The sequence below is a fragment of the Daphnia carinata genome, chromosome 5 (genome assembly GCF_022539665.2).
Source record: "Daphnia carinata strain CSIRO-1 chromosome 5, CSIRO_AGI_Dcar_HiC_V3, whole genome shotgun sequence".
NCBI classification, from domain to species: domain Eukaryota; kingdom Metazoa; phylum Arthropoda; class Branchiopoda; order Diplostraca; family Daphniidae; genus Daphnia; species Daphnia carinata.
Genome location: NC_081335.1, coordinates 2,906,961 through 2,925,029, shown reverse-complemented (window position 1 = coordinate 2,925,029; position 18,069 = coordinate 2,906,961). Strand labels below are relative to the sequence as shown.

The window sequence follows — 18,069 nt, the reverse complement described above, 5'->3', positions numbered from 1 at the left end:
TATCGTGATAGAAAGTTATTAAAGAGTTATTGCTGTATGCCAACTGACAATACGTCAGCCAATTATATTACAAAATGTCACTAGCAGGAATAACAGATCATATCCAGGTGATCCATCAACGTGGTTGGTATTTCATGAATTATTTTAACTGGCACTAAATTAGTTAAGCTACTTTCAGTTCTTTTTCTTTTTCTTGCTATCTGTAACGACGCCCATGGATTCTCGATATTTATTGATGATTTGGTTTTGGACGTCTGGTAAAGCAGGAGAATAGCGTGAATATTCCATAGAAAATTCTCCTTTTCCTTGGGTAGACGAACGCAACTCAGTAGAGTAACCGAACATGTCGTTAAGGGGCACTTCAGCGTAGACTGTAAACCACCCTTCATTGCCTTCCGTTCCAGTGATGATGCCATGGCGTTTGTTCAACTGTCCGATGACTGTTCCTTGGAATTCTTCTGGTGCTGTGATTTCAACACTCATAACAGGTTCGAGAATATGCCAGAAACCATTTTCGTAAACCTGGAAAGACGCGCATGGCGTTAAGTTACAATGAAATAACCGTTGAAAAACGAAAAGCTTACCTCTTTGACAGCGCCTTGGGCAGCTAAAATGAAAGAAATTTCATTGGAATCAACAATGTGATGCGCACCGTCACGAACGGTAAATCGTACTCCTGCGATTTTGTGCCCAGAGAGCATGCCTTTTTCTGTCATCATTCGGAATCCTTTTTCAATTGCGGGAATAAATGGCTTTGGTACGTTCGTCCCCACTGTCTCGTCGACAAACTCCACCTATAAGACACCAAGCAAAGTTAGTACCTCCTACATGTGTTTCGTTGTTACGGTTTACTTTTGTGTTTTCTGAAGCAGGTAGAGGTTCCATTATTCCAATAACGCGTCCAAATTGACCAGAACCACCCGATTGCTTTTTATGTAAGTAATCAAATTCACAAGGAGCAAGAAGCGTTTCTCTAAAGGAAACTTTAGGCTTGCCCATAACCACCGGACAATTATATTCGCGTTCCATACGTTGCGCATAAATTTCTAGATGGAGTTCGCCCATGCCCGACGCAACAGTTTCCTTGTTGTCCGTGTCGTAGGCAACCTTAAAAAGAATGGAATTCGAATGTAGATGTCAAAGATCTAGGAAGGTAAGGTCTAGGAGCCTAAGAAGGTAGTTTGTGCGTTACATGATACGTTGGATCTTCTTTGGTGAAACGGCCAACAGCTTTAGAGAAATTGTCCATATCTTTAGTGTGTGCCGGGCGAATTGCCATTGAAATTACCGGTTCAGGAATATGAATGGATTCCAAAGCCAGTTCTAATTTAGCGTCGGTGACAAATGTATCTCCACTAGCGCAGTCGACACCAAAAAGTGCACAAATATCACCCGCGTATACTTCGTTAACATCTTCCATTTCGTTTGAGTGCATCCGTACCAACCGAGCCACACGAATTTTTTTTCTCGTACGTGTGTTATATAAGTTATCGCCTTTTTTTAACATACCTATTGAAACACATGATTGTTCGAGGAAATCACGGACACTTAAAAGAATTAATACTGAATAAGTAATTTACCCTGATATACTCGTACGTACGTCAACTGACCAAAGCGCCCAGCTTCTAATTTGAACGCCAGCCCAGCAAACTGACTAGCTGACGTTCGAGCGGGATTTAATACAATTTTCGCACGCTCGCAACCTTCCTTTTCGATGTGGGCATAGTTGACAACTTCTCCTGAATAGTTGACAGTTTTTCGCCAGTTATTAGTAAATGGTGAAGTAAATGAAAAGGAAAACAAAAATTCTACCTGGATTGGGCAAATAGTCGACAACGGCGTCTAACAAAGGCTGAACACCTTTATTTTTTAGAGCGGTGCCCAGCAGTACTGGTGTGAACTGTCTTTTGATGCACGAGCGCCGAATAGCAGCCATTAAATCCAGTTCAGTAGGAACTTTCTCCTCTAGAAAACGTACGCAATAATGTTTTAATCACAACTCGTTGCTAATACTTGGAAGAAACATTATACCAAGAAATAGTTCGCCAAGAACATCGTCAACGTTTGAAACATGTTCAATCAATTCCTGACGCCGATCTTCACATTCCATTCTCATTTCTTTTGGTATTTCTTCGTACCTTATGGTAGTTCTGTAAACAAAATGCTAATATACCTTTTCAACAATGCCTGAAAAGTAGATTTACCCAAGGTTTCCTTCGAAGTAAATGGCACGCTGATGAACTAAATCAACTACTCCTTTGCAGTCATTTTCCAATCCAATCGGAAGTTGCAGAAAAGAAGCATTGTGGTTCAATTTTGTCCTAAGTCAACACAAAAGTTAGCAGCTGTACAAGTCTTCATTTAATTAGCTTACCTTAGCTGGTTTAAGACTCTATACGGATTGGATCCTGTACGATCCAATTTGTTGATAAATGCTAAGCATGGTACATTGTAGCGTTTCATCTGCCTGTTTACAGTCAATGTCTGACTTTGTACTCCACCTACAGCACAGAGAACAAGAACTGCTCCATCAAGTACCCTGAGGGCTCTTTCCACTTCCACTGTAAAATCAACATGACCAGGAGTGTCAATTATGTTGATGTTGTGATCTTTCCAGACAGTGTAGGTGGCAGCTGATTGAATTGTGATTCCTCTTTGTCTCTCTAGCTCCATTGAATCCATAACTGCACCTACACTGTCTTTACCCTTGACTTCATGCATTTCTTCAATTCGTCCTGTATAAAATAAGACACGCTCTGTCAATGTGGTCTTTCCAGAATCAATGTGAGCAGAAATGCCAATATTCCGAATTTTTTCCAGTTCCTTATGTTCTGAAAATTTCGCTCCAGATGCGTAACACCGTAAAACGGTCTGGAAAATAAAAAGAAGAATTGAAGCATGTAATAAATAATGGTAAACTACACAAAAAATTTTACTTTTCGATAGCACACTGAAGAGTGAGCGTATCGCATAGCACATTCGGTAGATCGTAATAGGCATATCGCAGTAACGCTAGGAAACATTTCAGATTTCAATCAATGTTGATTCATCTAAAATCCAAAGCAGTTTTATGTAATGGCTTTTCAAATAAATTTTTTTCCAAACGCCGGCAGTAAGCGTGACGTATTTTATGTTATTGCAAAATGGTGGTCTGCTAGTGGGAAGAATATATCTACATCTAGTGGCGTCGAAAAAAGGCTTTAGTCTAACTTTCTTCATATCTGAAAGAATGTGTTCACGGCTGGTGTATCAGTACGTCTATGGCAATCCATTTTACGGATTATTCGGGCTTAGAATTTTTTTCGTCAAAAACTGACGCTCATCGGAGTTGGTAGAGCATCACAGGATATACTCAAAATTGAATGCTGATTCCGGGAAAATTGCTATTTTTCACTAAGTTAATCGTTTTTGAAATACACCAAGTATTTGATCCAATGCTAGCGCGCCAGTACGTTACAGCGTCATGCAGCAGAAAAATTATGTGAGTGTACATAGAGAATTAACTAGAAATCTGACCGGGAGATGGTGATAGCAGTAAAACAGAAAAAAAGGCCGATGTTTTTTTTGGGGGTAAAAGTGCTACAGTATTATGGCAATCCGTTTTATATGGCAATCCATTTTACATGAAAAAAAAAAAATGTCGGAAGAAAAAAAAAAATCGCACTTTTTTCTTTTTTTCCGACACGTAGCCATCTACCGCTCAGACTCGTTATTACTGGCGTAGGCAATTTCAGTCCATTGGATGCCATTCGCAGTTAGTTCAGTAGCGTGGATGGAGAGAATAACGCGTGGCTGGAGGAACAATTGAAAAATGGATAAGATAATACAACAAAAGGATGGTAAGTATTAACATTATTATATTGGTTTTCAATTATTAATTATTGTTTATTAGATCAAATTATGAAGCTGCAGGCCCAATAATTGGAACAACACAAAATATTAGATAACAGCAAAGCTTAGGATGGTAAGGCCTAATACGTAATGATTCTATTTATTTGCTTTTATTCATTTGTGTTTTGTAGCTCACGTTTTGAGTCTACAAGCTCAGCTAGGGGAAAAGAACAAATTGGAACGGAACAGTTTCCAAACACTGAAGGAGGTTTTTCAAAACTCTTCCCTAACTGAACGTGAGGATGAGTTGGCGTTAGGCGAACACAGTCAGGTACATAAAGTTTTCAAATAAGAATTCAAAATAAGTATAGAATTTTAACAAACAATTATTTATGGTTTAATTATTCAGTCCACCACCTGACAGTGTGTTAAAGTTAAATTCTGTTAGTGCCATACTAAAAGAATCGTTAATAATAAGTCCATGCAGCGAAGGAACTGAAGAATTGTGGGACCGTATTTGGGCCGAAAATGGGTGTGGGCCAGAAACGGCATGATTTCAACATAAAACATGGATTAGGTACTTTTTGGTTTTTTGTCTATTGAAAAAGTATTTTTAATGTTGTTATTTTGCATTCACAGAATTTTAGCGGGGGGTTCAAGTAAAATCTGGAAGTGTTACAGGATTGAAGAGTGAGCCTACAGTTGAAAAACACTGAAAGTGCATTACCATTAAGGTATGAGCTGCTTCTCTTGCTAAAACAACTTGTCCTCTATGTTCAGAGTGTTAGTGAAGCTGGGTATTTAAATGGCCCTAAAGATGTTTCACTTCGCTAGCATTGCAGCGATGAACATCATACATGGACTCTTTAGGTATGAAAGGAATTTTCTTGAAAATATTTTGAATTTATGATGAAGCATTTCTCCTCCTTTTTGCCAACCATGTCTAATCTAAAAAAAAAATTTATCCAATAGGAAAGGATTTTCAGCATACTGAGAACACAACTATCAAAAATGCAACATTCTAGGGGTGCTATTTTATCATTCAAGAGCCTTATACAATGATTTTCATCTGCAATTTGTATGGCCTTTCCCAAGCTTCTGCCAGAAGTTGAATCTATAAGTCATGTAAGTCACATGAGCAACAATTGAGATGCTTAATGGTGTTTTTCTTTTCTCAGCATAGGTTAATAGTAACATTGGATCTGAAAAGATTCTTGGTTGGGGCATGACACTGAATAAATTGTAATGATTGAATGGATGACATGACATTTCTATACTTCATTCGGATTCCCGAGACGGTATTTTATATTTAAAAAATTGAAGTGCATATCTGGGCTCCCTTCCTTTCCGTAGCCCCGTTTCCCCTTGACTCGTAATAAGCCCGTAGGGGGTCATGCCCCTACTGTACGGTATATATAAAAACAACATATACCGAGGTTTGGAGGGCTCTGGCCGGAAAGGGGACGTGGATGTCCGCTTAGTCCGATGATGTGTTCACGGAGGGCTCTGTGGCTACCCACAAATCCGAACTAAAGGTTAATCGCTCCTGTAAAAATGTTCCAAATCTTCAGCTCTTCTTCCGGCTTCTCTTAGCCAATCACCGGGTAATCTCCCCGGTGGGTCAACAAGGCAGTGTCTCCCCCTGCCTGGGTTGACGGCAACTTTTGAAAGGGCTACTGTGCCTTTTTAAAGTTGCAAAAATAATTGTAATGTGAAGAGAATTGTCAATAAAATTTTTTTTATAAAATATTTTTTGCAAAATTTGTTTCTTTCATTGTCTGTGTTAGCTGTGTTCACACGTTACATTTATCAAGTTTTTTTTTTGCTTTGCTTTATTTGTTTTTGTCACCTTTGACGGTAAGCATTGTTTCCATTGGTTTATCTGTTAGCATTCAATCATTACCCAGGGATCGAACCCTGGGTGTTCGGCATACCGCGCCGATGCTCTACCAATGAGCCATGATTCATATGATATCTAGTTGGCTTTTTTCTAGTCACTTGTGGACTTGCATTTACACTTAGAATAAAACTGAAATGCAATTATGCAATATACTCTTCTACATTTATTCTACTTCATTTTTGCACATCTACTGAGGTTTGAACCCAGGGTAACAGTTATCGCAGTTAAAAGTCCTACCACAAAGCTATGAACCTTATGAAAGCAATAGAAAGATAAACATATAGTTGTGAAAGACTGCATAAACATCCTAGACGATAACATATGATATGCGATAATAAAATATTTAGATATATCTCGTGGCTCAATGTTAGAGCATCGGCGTTGCACGCTGAATGTATGGGGATCGGTTCCCATACGAGTAAAAGAAAATACAAAATTATTTCAAAAAATATCCAGATATTACAGGTTGTTCCTTGAATCTAAGTTGAAGAATTCAAAGAGTATAATAAATAATAATTGAATACTTACAGAATAAACGATTAACCAATGGAAACAATGCTTACCGTCAAAGGTGACAAAAACAAATAAAGCAAAGCAAAAAAAAAACTTGATAAATGTAACGTGTGAACACAGCTAACACAGACAATGAAAGAAACAAATTTTGCAAAAAATATTTTATAAAAAAAATTTTATTGACAATTCTCTTCACATTACAATTATTTTTGCAACTTTAAAAAGGCACAGTAGCCCTTTCAAAAGTTGCCGTCAACCCAGGCAGGGGGAGACACTGCCTTGTTGACCCACCGGGGAGATTACCCGGTGATTGGCTAAGAGAAGCCGGAAGAAGAGCTGAAGATTTGGAACATTTTTACAGGAGCGATTAACCTTTAGTTCGGATTTGTGGGTAGCCACAGAGCCCTCCGTGAACACATCATCGGACTAAGCGGACATCCACGTCCCCTTTCCGGCCAGAGCCCTCCAAACCTCGGTATATGTTGTTTTTATATATACCGTACAGTAGGGGCATGACCCCCTACGGGCTTATTACGACTCAAGGGGAAACGGGGCTACGGAAAGGAAGGGAGCCCAGATATGCACTTCAATTTTTTAAATATAAAATACCGTCTCGGGAATCCGAATGAAGTATAGAAATGTCATGTCATCCATTCAATCATTACAATTTATTCAGTGTCATGCCCCAACCAAGAATCTTTTCAGATCCAATGTTACTATTAACCTATGCTGAGAAAAGAAAAACACCATTAAGCATCTCAATTGTTGCTCATGTGACTTACATGACTTATAGATTCAACTTCTGGCAGAAGCTTGGGAAAGGCCATACAAATTGCAGATGAAAATCATTGTATAAGGCTCTTGAATGATAAAATAGCACCCCTAGAATGTTGCATTTTTGATAGTTGTGTTCTCAGTATGCTGAAAATCCTTTCCTATTGGATAAATTTTTTTTTTAGATTAGACATGGTTGGCAAAAAGGAGGAGAAATGCTTCATCATAAATTCAAAATATTTTCAAGAAAATTCCTTTCATACCTAAAGAGTCCATGTATGATGTTCATCGCTGCAATGCTAGCGAAGTGAAACATCTTTAGGGCCATTTAAATACCCAGCTTCACTAACACTCTGAACATAGAGGACAAGTTGTTTTAGCAAGAGAAGCAGAATTATTTGAGGCTTCTAGCTGTGACAGAACTATAAAGGATTGCTGTTATACAAGATTCATTTACACAAGATGGTACTGCTCATTAGACAATGTGCATACTCTATTACTTTACCTCATACCTTAATGGTAATGCACTCTCAGTGTTTTTTCAACTGTAGGCTCACTCTTCCATCCTGTAACACTTCCAGACTTGACTTGATCCCCCGCTAAAATTCTGTGAATGCAAAATAATAGCATTAAAAATACTTTTTCGATAGACAAAAAACCGAAAAGTACCTAATCCATGTTTGATGTTGAACTCATGCCATTTCTGGGTTTCCGTACCACACCCATTTTCGACAGTCTTTATGGTAATATTAATCAAAGCCACATGTACCACTATGAAATAGATGTTGAAAAGCAAATAAAAACCTGTTGAGATGGATATCAGGAGAATCAGAATAGATCTCAATCAACTTCAGTTATTCTTTTCCCTATAGTACTTAGTGACATAGCATATTAAATATACTTGCCTCAATTCAGAACCATAGACCAACAGAAAAGAACACAGAAATGTAGGTGTGAAAGCAGATCACTTTAAAACACAGGATCAGGATAGATCACCTAAGAGTTGACTTAAAATGCAAAGGCAAAAATATTGGGCACAATTGCAGTTTATCAAACATACTAGCAAAATAAAATAATTATCAAAGAAAAACATATGCACACTTGGGTTGCCGAATAGGTAAGTTTAATGCAATCTATGGCAAACCGTTTTACCCCCTCCCCCCCCCCCCAAAAAAAAAAAAATAGCGGCCTTTCTTTTTGTTTTACTGCTATCGACCGGTAGATGGCGATAGCAGTGAAACAGAAAAAAAGACCGATATTTTTTTTTTTTTTTTTTTTTTGGGTAAAACGCATTGCCATAGTTATTGACCAAAAATAATAACAACGAACAGGAAAATTAAATTTTTTTTTACGTAGAGCTTATGGTTTTTGAATAATCAGAGAAGTTTGATGTGTCACGCTAGCGCTGTAGCGTACTGGCGCGCTAGTAATGCTTTCGATTCGCGCACACACTAATTTTATATTTTTGATTACTTTAAAAATATAAGCCCTACGTAAAAACAAATTCCATTGTCGTGTTCCTTGATTAATTTTGAATCAGAATCATCTATAGTTATGTAGATTTAATGCTATTATTTTTTTAAGGAAAAATTTTTAAGCAATTGACTTAATGAAAAAAAGAACAATTTTCCCGGAATCGGCATCTAAATCGAAATCATGTATTTTCGCAAAATTTGCCCCTCTGTCATAATTGCTTTCCCACCTTTTCATTTTCTTGTTTCGGCGTATAAAACACATCCGTTAAACTAAAATTCAGACTTTATACTGTTTCTATCAATTTTCCTACGAAGATGGTTTTCACAGGATTCATTATATTTGTTTAAACACGTCTCTCGGTTACAACAATCGGGGGAGAAAAAAAAAAGCAATGACAATTACTCGGGAAAAGAAATCTGTTAAATAGACTGCTGATTGGAACTTGTTTAGGCTGAGTACACACTTGTTAATCAGACACATTTGAATCAGAGTCCGAGGAACGAAGAACACGCTTTGAGCTTAAGTGGTTGCTGTCATTTGATTTACGCTTCCGTTTCTGTGGCACACGTTGGTGAGCAACCTCGTCTCTTCCTATTCCCCTTTTTTTCGGGCGCCCTCTACCCACCATTGTAGGCACATTTACAGACTTTTTTCCATCACTATTTTCTAGCGTTTGAAGAAAATCGAGGTAAGATAATGAAGAGCCTTTACACCAACGCTCAACAAGAGAGCGCGCCCATGCGAGCCGGTTAAAATCACACGTGTCACTCAAGGGAGGGCTTTCACGTTGTGCGAAGACTAGCGAGAATGGAACGAACGTAAAATTCTTATGAGGGGTGTTATCCCATAAAAGAGGCTGTGTGTGACATTGATGAATGTGGAATCCAATTTCATGGGCTGGCAGGGATGTCATACACACTGCTGAGGGTATACCATCCGGACCCAGACGCAAACATTGGAAATTGCTTTCATTCGACATTCCAAATAGTGGTAGAAAACTAGAAATAAAGGAGCTTATAGTAAGCGTGAAGAAATCTGTCAGTGAAGCCTCGCTAGGGTTTATATGGTGCAAAGATGAATCTCTTATGACGTGAATGTTTCGCATCAAATGATGCAGCCACAACTTAGTCACGCTTTCACATAAGAGTAACGGATTCTTCGAGCTCGACGGGTGGATTGGAAATTCACTCGGTGAATTGCGGAAAGACCAGCTAAAATTCATGTCTAGCATTTTTTCCAGCCAAGAACCTAAACAGGTAAAACAAAATTTGACTTGGAATATTTTTCAAACAATTCTAAAAGCATGCTTACTGTGATGATGTCGTGTAAGCAACTGCGTTTCATTGGCCAAATTTGATGTAGGTGATTCAAACTCTTATAAATAGGAACGGTTAGGAAACTATGTATCATACTTAGAACCATTGTTTACGGTTACCCGAAATTTTCATTGATTGCATAATGTCTTGGTATTCGTATTGATATTTGCTGGAATGACGAAATATTTGACGAGCTTCAAGCATAACAATTGACTGCTTGTAGGGCAACCAAAGTGGGAGATGAATCATATCTAGCATTTCAGTGCGAAATTTGACAGGTTGCATTCCAGGTGACGGAAGACAAATTCTGCTATACAGCCTCTTCGTAGCCATTATGAAAAAGCTGTTACCAGCAACGACACCTACGATATAGTGTTTATCTACATAACCCAACAGGAACACGTTCCGATAGAATGACGTACACCCAGGTTCCTCATACGCCGCGTAATAAATCTGCAGGAAACGAAAACAGGAAAACTTTGTCGCGAATTTATTTAAAGTAATAATAAACTATCTCACTGTAAAATATTCGGCTTCTGTGGCACATCTGAGCTGCAGGGATCCTAAATCGTTGTAATTTGTTTTTACATCACCAACCGGTTTCAAGTTGTCGAGGATACGTTCAAGACTATTTTGGTTTATTGGCTAGAGGAAAACTTTAGCATTATAACAGTATGTAAAAACATCTGTATTATTACTCACCAAACACGTTTCAAAGAATACTTGTTCCGTTCTGGGTTCGGAGATAAAAGAGGTAATTTGATGGCTCCCTTGTATGGGAATTGGAAAAGCACACGATTGCTTAAGGTTAGCCTTTAAAAAAAATATATATACATTAATAATTCGAAGTATTAGCGTACAAGATGAAAAAAGTAGATCACATACATCCTTTAATTCAGGTAAAACCATTATCTGAGCTTTTAGCTGTTCGAGCGCAATATCGCTTCGTACTCTCTCTTTCAGCTGGACTTGGTTAATTGAAAACATTAACATCTCAGACGACGCAAGCTGTGTTTCACAATAAGATGGATGTCTAGCCTTGGGGTAATAATTTTCCATTTGAAATAGTTTTTTATTTGCCACATTTAGAAGAACCAAATGCTGACGACCTATACAAAAGAAAAAAAAACATATACTTGCAACTTAGGTCAAAATTTTATAGAAAACTCACACAAATTGAAATCAGTTATCTTGACATCATCCACTGGGATTTTCTTGATTGGGTCATAAAGATGACCTTTGTCCACAACGAAATGACCACTGTACGCAACAATATAGTGATCCATAACGCCAAACACTATGCAGCAGTATTTTTCTCCAATCTTGCTGACAGGTGCTACATACTGGAAGAACTTTTCTTCATGTAGTTTAAGAGAATAGGGCTAAATAACAAAACGAAAACACGAATAAGAATTTACTACCGGTTTGATTGACGTTTTTCTTACAGCGATTCGCCGAACGTCAGAGTTGCTGAAATGAAGTTCACTTAGTTGAAAACTATCAGGTTTAGAATACACCCTTTCATTCAACCCATACAAGTAATCACAGTGACTACTAACATGATCCTGCTCCATTATTGAGCCTAAAGTATGTATCGTAGGAGGTTGGGGTGCGGTTTCCAGCGGATCATCTTGACTGCTACTCGAAGCATCGAGAAGTCGGTCAGTATCGTGTGCACTACTTTGCAGAAGAATAGCTTCTGCCACATCCAAATCAGTTGTTGATGGAACATTCCCTAAATAGTTAGGTGGCTCACAATTATCAGAGGAAACTCCATCATGTGTTAATGATTGGTCATCAACTGAACTGCAAGCTGTTGAAGTTCGTGGAGGTGTCTCTATGATGACTGAATTGTCTGATTTGGTTGGTGACCTCTTAGGTGTGGATAGTCTTGGTTGTCGGTTTAACAACCCAAAACTTTCTAATGCTTCTGAAGGGATTGTAGTAAGTATACTGCCATCACTGCCCTTCAATGGTGTTTCTTTCCTGCCATTATTCTTGCTTGCTTCCTGAGGAGTCACGAATGCACTTTCATCTTGTAAAAGTACACTACTCTTCTTCTTTTCTTGCTTTTGTTTCGTCAATACTGACTGGTTGAGAGGTTTGCCCAACCGAGCTTCTGCTGAGATATAATCTTGAATTTTTATTCTTTCCAATACAACTACCAAGTTTTTTGTTAAATGCTGTTGTCCAGATTTCTGTTGACAAGGGACACCAGAGAATGACACTGGTATTGGAACAGCATTCCGTGTTGGTTTAGGTGTTGAAGAATAGAGTGGGGGTGTTTTGCCTATAGACTTGGGACTAATAGATCTGATACCCAGGATTTTATGGCTACTTGCATCACCAACTTCACTTTCTTGGGGCAATTTATAGGGACTCTTTTTGCTAAAAGATAGAGCAACTTTAAATGGCTTGCCGGCTAACTTTCCAGTACGTTTGGGTTTCAAATTTGGCGACTTGCTCATTTTTGTCTAATCTTGCGATCGCTAAAATGTATGTATTTATATATGTATGAATTTAAAATCTCTGAACGGAATTACTGCAGGGATTCCCAGCAGATGAAATTTTTACGCGCCACTGTTCCAGCCAAAATCCGAAGCAAAATTATTTTGTTATGGGATTTCATAGGCGACGTTGCCGCCTATTCTCCCCCGCCCGGCGAACTCCACGATAACATGTCGAACAAGTCTTGTTTCGGATTCTCCGCTTTCTTGCTGACAACCATGATTATGACATTTTCACCGTAATTTGAGGGTTTTTAGATTTGCTAGTGTTAAACCAATTTTGATTTTGCAGAATTTCTGCAAAGTTAAAAACAAGCATATATTTAAAACTGGCAAGCAAATTGGGCGCGTAAATAAATTCAGCTGAGAACAAAAGAAGGGTTATACCAAGGCGTCAAAAGCCAAGGTTATTAGAAACGATCGTCCTTATAGGCTGCGTTATTTTCTTGTCCCTCAAGAATAGATTGGCCCCTTGGAGATCACTTGCCTCCCCATGGACCACAATATTGCTTGAAAACTGACGAAAGCGATAGTTACCATGTCTTAAGAGAACACCTGCTGAACAATTCAACTTAAATTCGTGTTAACGCAAAAGCCTGTACTTTAGAATGGTTCTTATTTTCCATTTTCTATTCAATGTTACAAATTTCGAGTATACCACTTTCTGCTACGTTTGCACCCTACTTCTACCTCAATTCCTTTCCAGAAACCAGATAATTGCTCGAATTTTGTGTAGTACAATTATTATTTCCTTTTGTGGAACACTAGCAAAAAAAAAATACAACAATCATTCAAGTCTATATTTAACAAACTGTGTTTTGTTTTTATGTTTTGGGAAACTCAAGGAAAAGAGTACAGCGCTGAGATTGCAACCAAGAGATCCAGACGCGAAGGGTCTTTTCCCTAAAGTGCCCATTTAGGGGAAGAGGCAACCCCAAAGCTAAACAGCAGGTGGCAGAAGATCCAAGAAGATCTCTTAGGGATAGTCCTACTTTGTGGAGATTGGGACCCAGGCTGGGGCTGTCTCATCTGCGTACAATTGTCTTACGGGGTCTGTTTGCATAACCCTGCCAGGCGATGGTTAAATTTAAGTTACCGTTCTCCGTACCTAAGACACCGAGAATTTCCATTTGCTTTAAGCGAACGGAAATGTATCCTGCAAAAAACACTGATTTTTATTGTAAAAAAGATTTTTCTTTCGTATAGAGATGGGCTGGCCCGACGGCGAGCAGGGTTGGGAGCAGCAGCGTAGTCAGCAACTTGTTTTAAAAGAATGATTAATTGACATATTCATATACAGAACCAGCCTCAAGAATGATGTAAATAAACACATGGTCGAAACTCAAGAGCTCCCGAATCCGATAGTGGATGGGAAGTGGAGACCCCTATATACTGCTTTACGCGGTTAGAATTCGACAAAATCTTCTACTCCCTGGAACTAAGTCAAAGTTGAAATTTGATCTTCAAAAGGCGCTAGTTCCATCGTTGATGAAACGACTGGTTTAAAATTAACTACCGTTTGAACAGGATGCTATGCCTCTGGCAAAATGGCATCAGATGTCCGTTGTTCAAAGTTGTGGACTTGATGCCAGCGTAATGTGTATAACGTTAAGGTTGGAAATGAAACGTGAGCTCTACGATAAATCCATCTAAAAATAGGTCATCTAGCCTTAACTTAATTTAGAACGACTACATTTGGTTTAAAACGTTTTAAAACATTTCCTCCATACGTAGAGGCAGCCAGAGAGGCAGAGATACTGACGCTTTCTGACCAGCGAAGTTGTTGATGCTTGACTTTAAACTAAGGAAGAAATTGCCTTTTCAGTAACAAGTGTAGATATCCTTGTCGATGAGTAGGCCGTTGTTGACGAATGGGACATAGGAATTTCTCTCGGAGGAATACCAGGTTGTTCGCTACTAGATAATTAATGAATTGTTGATTAACATATTTCTGTACAATGCAAATTTAGCATGATTTTCATACCTAGCCATCAAATCAGTTGATTCAGGGGATTTGATTGATTTGAATTTGATCAAATACGCGCTTTTAATGAATTCGTAGAGTAACACCACACAAAGAATCGTGGCGATAATTTCAAATGAAACTATGGCTGCACCGACGCCAAATAACCAACCGAGATAATAATCAATAGCTTCGATTACTTTCGGCCCACAACCCTGTATTTGTGCAAAGAGTTTCCAAAATAACTTAATGAGCTGAAACAGTATTCTAACAAAACATACCTCCATGAACAACACTTGGCCAACAGGAGTGTCGTTGATACGAATTCCACCCAAATGCATTTCTTCACAGAGATCGGATTTCCTGTCAATGCAATATGATTTTGGGACGATGAAAGTCCTGGTGGGCCACGTCCCTTTAGATACATGTCTTTTGCTGTACAATGAGTTAGACCAACTCGCGTACGTGTTAAGCCCACAGCATTTCCACTGTTGAAATAATTCCAGACTAAAATTATTTTAAAAATAAAATTCTAAATTGTTGTTTATAATACGCCTTGCTGAATCAAGTCGATGACAGTGGTGTTCGCAACATCATTGCCATAGTGACGCTGAATGGCCCAAAAAATACCAAGGTGAACTTTTTCGTGAAACGGGGCCAGTTCGTCGTAAGCCACTCTAGCAATAGTTAACTGAACTGCCACGAGAAGAACGAGACAAAAGACTCCCTAAAAACGAAAATGTTAATACACGAACTTGGTCTTTGCTTTCAATAGAAAAAGGGCATATACCAAACCGAGAAGAGGAGGATTCCCTTTGACGACGCCAGTGCATCCAATGGAACTGACAATCATCAATGACACTCCTACCGCCACTAACACGTGTCCGGCCAGGTAGTTCCCGCTACCATGGAATAGTAAATAGCTATAATCGTTGTCAAAAACGATTCGCAGAGAAACAGCCAAGATAACTGCTCCAACAACCTGTTTGAAATTGTTAACACAAATACAAATAAGAATCACAGTTCTAGCAATGCTCATTTATTGGTAAAGGTAATCAAATTTCACTTTTGGAAACTCACCCCAGTCGCAAAAATGAGAATGAAAGCACACCATGTAATGGCTGTGTGTTTTCTCATCTGCATTTTCCTCTTTGTAAAAATTACACGCCCTCGTTTTACAGCGTACGAAAAGGTTACACACTTGAGTTGAGGTTGGGCCTCTTCATCCAAAGAAGGATGTGCATCAACTGATCTGATTCCATTGATGATTTTCTCTGAGCCCACTGTGACTGAGCCCTTGAATCGATCAAATGACTGTATACAAAGATTACGTTTTTCTTTTGCAAGGGGTCCACTTGTTGAGAAGGCTTCTAAAAACAGTTGCGTCGTCTGAACTTAACAAAGCAGTTCCGTTAGACTACTTACTTTGAGGTTATAGCCACTGGTATACTGCCCAACAGCCACTCATATGGACTTATAAAACTCACATAACTTTTTTTTGTTTCTGTTTCATTCTTATGCAATTTTTTTATCCATGTTACCCCCCTCAATTCTTTCTGGTTCAAGAAAACGGCCCGAATGACGAAGCAGACGACAAAACGTTTCTGTTCTTCAAAGAAAAGTAAGTCAAAATTTGAGAGATGACAGCAAAAGGTTTGATCAGTGTTGACTGTTACCAACTTTTATTGAAGTCCCTCATTTACAACGGAGCTGGTTTGCAAAGCAATGGAGAACTAAAGGACAAGCACTGGTGGTGGGTATAGATAGGGGTGAAGGACTGTTTAGCAAGGAATTTTTTCATGAAATTATAAGACGTTGGATAGGATGAATCTTAAATCTTCGCCAGCTTTCAGGACTTCCACAAGATTGGTGGGCCCAGACGATGTAACGTAAATTGATTTCGTTGTTTGATGCTCTCCATGGTATTTCAAGATGGTGACATACTTTTTCTAGTGTTTCGTCTTTCGGTAGATTGAAAAACTGCTGGGTGAACCTATCGCAAAGCGTTCCACCCAAAACCGTTGAAGCCAAGCCCGCGCCGACTCCTCCGGCGAAAGGGACGATTTTAGCATTTGCAATGGCGCTGCCGAAGTATTCTCCTCCGCATATTCCCGTTGTCCCAGCTCCCCACTCGACAAAATTGTCTATAGTTTTCTTGATGCAACGTAATCCGGATATTTCAGAACTGTGCCATCGGTTCTTGTTTTGCCAAGCATCGTACACAAAATAGCCAAAGCCTGCGGTGATTTCATACCGATCTCCGGACAGCTCTTGTGACATTTTTATAATGTCTGTGAAGGGAAGATTAACGGGCAGATTAATGTTGAATAAAGCGGGTACCAAATATGACAAAATCTCAGGGGTTAATACATTCAGCCTCGTCAAGATAGTTAGAAACATGCATATTACTATAAGCTCAAAGCGTTCTTTCTTGGCAAGAAAAAGTTGAAAATCAAACCGCTGGGCTTTCTCGTTACGGTTGGCATTAGTTGGTCTGGCAATTTTCCAAATTTCAACTATCGGGTAATCAGGGTGTTGTTCCAGATAGTCAATATCTTTTGCTAGTAACATGACTAAATTGCCAAACGTTGTATCGTCATTCAAAAAACTTCCCAGAACCTCGATGCATTGTGTTCTGTGTTCGTTTCGTACTAGAAAAAGAAGTACTTTGGCAAGTTTGATAGGCTTGTCCCGTAAGTGCCTCTTCACCCTGGTCACAATGTCCTCACCACGTTGATCTCCAAGGACTGCCATGCCTAACTTAAGACAACCTGAACCGACTGCTTTCTGGCTCAAACTAAAAAGAAAATTTCATTAGCTCTCGTTTATCGATGCACATAAGAAAAACTCTCAAATGATAAAAAATTTAGTTTCAACATGATAAAAGTTTGTTCTTTGCTCTTCCAAAATGTTGTGCAAGCATTTATTTCGCTCTTACGTTTCATGTGTATCAAGCTGCAATTGTGCAACCAATTTGAGGTAGACTACGGCTGTCAAAACCTTAGTTTCCTCGTTTATCAGCCTGAACGATTTTGTACAAATAAATTTATTCTCCAAGTTTCTAGACATTATCCCGTTCAAGGTGTTACATGTTTATCAGCTTGACGGTTAAACTAGATTATCTTTTTATCTGCAAAGTGGAATTCATTTAATTGAAAATAGCTACAACTGCAACTGCGAACATATATTTTTAATAAAGCATTTTCGGTTAATATGTTACACTTTACATAAAATTCAACTACGTAGCGGAGTTGAAACCGAGTTCCATTGAATGCTTTAAATTTTAAGTTGTCATCATGTTCTGTGTATCGACGACCGGCGTTGCCTTACTCTGCATCGTACCAGCAAGAGATGTTGACAGTTGGCCACCAACCAATCCTCCAATAACGGTTCCAAATCCAGGTAAAATAGCAGTGCCCACTACAGCACCAGCAAGTTTTCCAGTAATTCTTGCGACTGTTTCCGTGCCGCTCCATGGTGGTGCAGTATTATTGGACATTTGGACAGAATCCGCAACAGCTCGGAGTGTTCCTTTCTGTTTCTCAGCCGAGAACGAGGGTTCTTCCTCGTCGACTTTGTCCACTAAATCTTTGACAAGCTCTCCAAAAGTTATGTCAATATCTATAGAAGCTAACAAAATGACATTGTAATCCGCGTATTCTCTTTTTTGTAGGAAGTTGATGATCTTTTCGAATTTTTCTTCTTTTCCCGAATAATTTTGTAAACAAATTTTGATTTTTTCCTTGACTCTCTGATCAACCATTTTTCACAGACCTCTCTGGCATCAAC

At 38.8% G+C, this 18,069-nt stretch overlaps 3 protein-coding genes across 5 annotated transcripts; all 3 read right to left on the bottom strand.

Annotated features, from left to right (window-relative positions):
• Positions 1-37: 37 nt before the first annotated feature.
• Positions 38-3,144, bottom strand: LOC130695971 (elongation factor G, mitochondrial-like). 2 transcript variants are annotated; one of them, XM_057519032.2, is made up of 10 exons: positions 2,937-3,144; positions 2,375-2,871; positions 2,205-2,321; positions 2,032-2,150; positions 1,813-1,965; positions 1,581-1,739; positions 1,193-1,509; positions 853-1,107; positions 585-794; positions 38-522 (listed from the first exon to the last, which is right to left on the bottom strand). In XM_057519032.2, exons 1-10 carry the CDS (start codon positions 3,021-3,023, stop codon positions 175-177), a joined length of 2,262 nt encoding a protein of 753 aa, XP_057375015.1. In that variant the 5' UTR covers positions 3,024-3,144; the 3' UTR covers positions 38-174. The 2 variants fall into 2 exon arrangements, with proteins under 2 accessions (XP_057375015.1, XP_057375014.2); XM_057519031.2 differs by having other exon boundaries at positions 2,952-3,144.
• A 5,641-nt stretch (positions 3,145-8,785) lies between these two features.
• Positions 8,786-12,390, bottom strand: LOC130695965 (uncharacterized). The gene is made up of 8 exons (XM_057519025.2): positions 11,256-12,390; positions 10,982-11,192; positions 10,696-10,919; positions 10,513-10,623; positions 10,330-10,455; positions 9,930-10,263; positions 9,806-9,868; positions 8,786-9,742 (listed from the first exon to the last, which is right to left on the bottom strand). Exons 1-8 carry the CDS (start codon positions 12,276-12,278, stop codon positions 8,961-8,963), a joined length of 2,874 nt encoding a protein of 957 aa, XP_057375008.1. The 5' UTR covers positions 12,279-12,390; the 3' UTR covers positions 8,786-8,960.
• Positions 12,391-13,103: 713 nt separating this feature from the next.
• Positions 13,104-15,865, bottom strand: LOC130695981 (tetraspanin-7-like). Of its 2 annotated transcripts, none has more exons than XM_057519045.2 (6): positions 15,361-15,865; positions 15,071-15,262; positions 14,834-15,007; positions 14,562-14,768; positions 14,302-14,495; positions 13,104-14,231 (listed from the first exon to the last, which is right to left on the bottom strand). In XM_057519045.2, the coding sequence occupies exons 1-6, from the start codon at positions 15,421-15,423 to the stop codon at positions 14,114-14,116; spliced, it is 948 nt and encodes a 315-aa protein (XP_057375028.1). In that variant the 5' UTR covers positions 15,424-15,865; the 3' UTR covers positions 13,104-14,113. The 2 variants fall into 2 exon arrangements, with proteins under 2 accessions (XP_057375028.1, XP_057375027.1); XM_057519044.2 differs by having other exon boundaries at positions 13,104-14,234; positions 15,361-15,864.
• Between the last annotated feature and the right edge of the window lie 2,204 nt (positions 15,866-18,069).

Bases quoted from the DNA above. Each gene is read 5' to 3' on its own strand.
- LOC130695971 (XM_057519032.2), bottom strand. From the start codon at position 3,023: ATGTTTCCTAGCGTTACTGCGATATGCCTATTACGATCTACCGAATGT. The intron at 1,510-1,580 runs GTAAATTACTTA...GTGTTTCAATAG, and splicing joins GTACGTACGAGTATATCAGG to GTATGTTAAAAAAAGGCGAT. The intron at 1,108-1,192 runs GTAACGCACAAA...ATTCTTTTTAAG, and splicing joins AAGAAGATCCAACGTATCAT to GTTGCCTACGACACGGACAA.
- LOC130695965 (XM_057519025.2), bottom strand. From the start codon at position 12,278: ATGAGCAAGTCGCCAAATTTGAAACCCAAACGTACTGGAAAGTTAGCC. The intron at 10,624-10,695 runs GTATGTGATCTA...TTTTTTTTAAAG, and splicing joins TTTTACCTGAATTAAAGGAT to GCTAACCTTAAGCAATCGTG. The intron at 9,743-9,805 runs GTAAGCATGCTT...TTACCTGTTTAG, and splicing joins GCTTACACGACATCATCACA to GTTCTTGGCTGGAAAAAATG.
- LOC130695981 (XM_057519044.2), bottom strand. From the start codon at position 15,423: ATGCAGATGAGAAAACACACAGCCATTACATGGTGTGCTTTCATTCTC. The intron at 14,769-14,833 runs GTATTATAAACA...TTATTTCAACAG, and splicing joins TCGACTTGATTCAGCAAGGC to TGGAAATGCTGTGGGCTTAA. The intron at 14,235-14,301 runs GTATGAAAATCA...TTAATTATCTAG, and splicing joins TCAACTGATTTGATGGCTAG to TAGCGAACAACCTGGTATTC.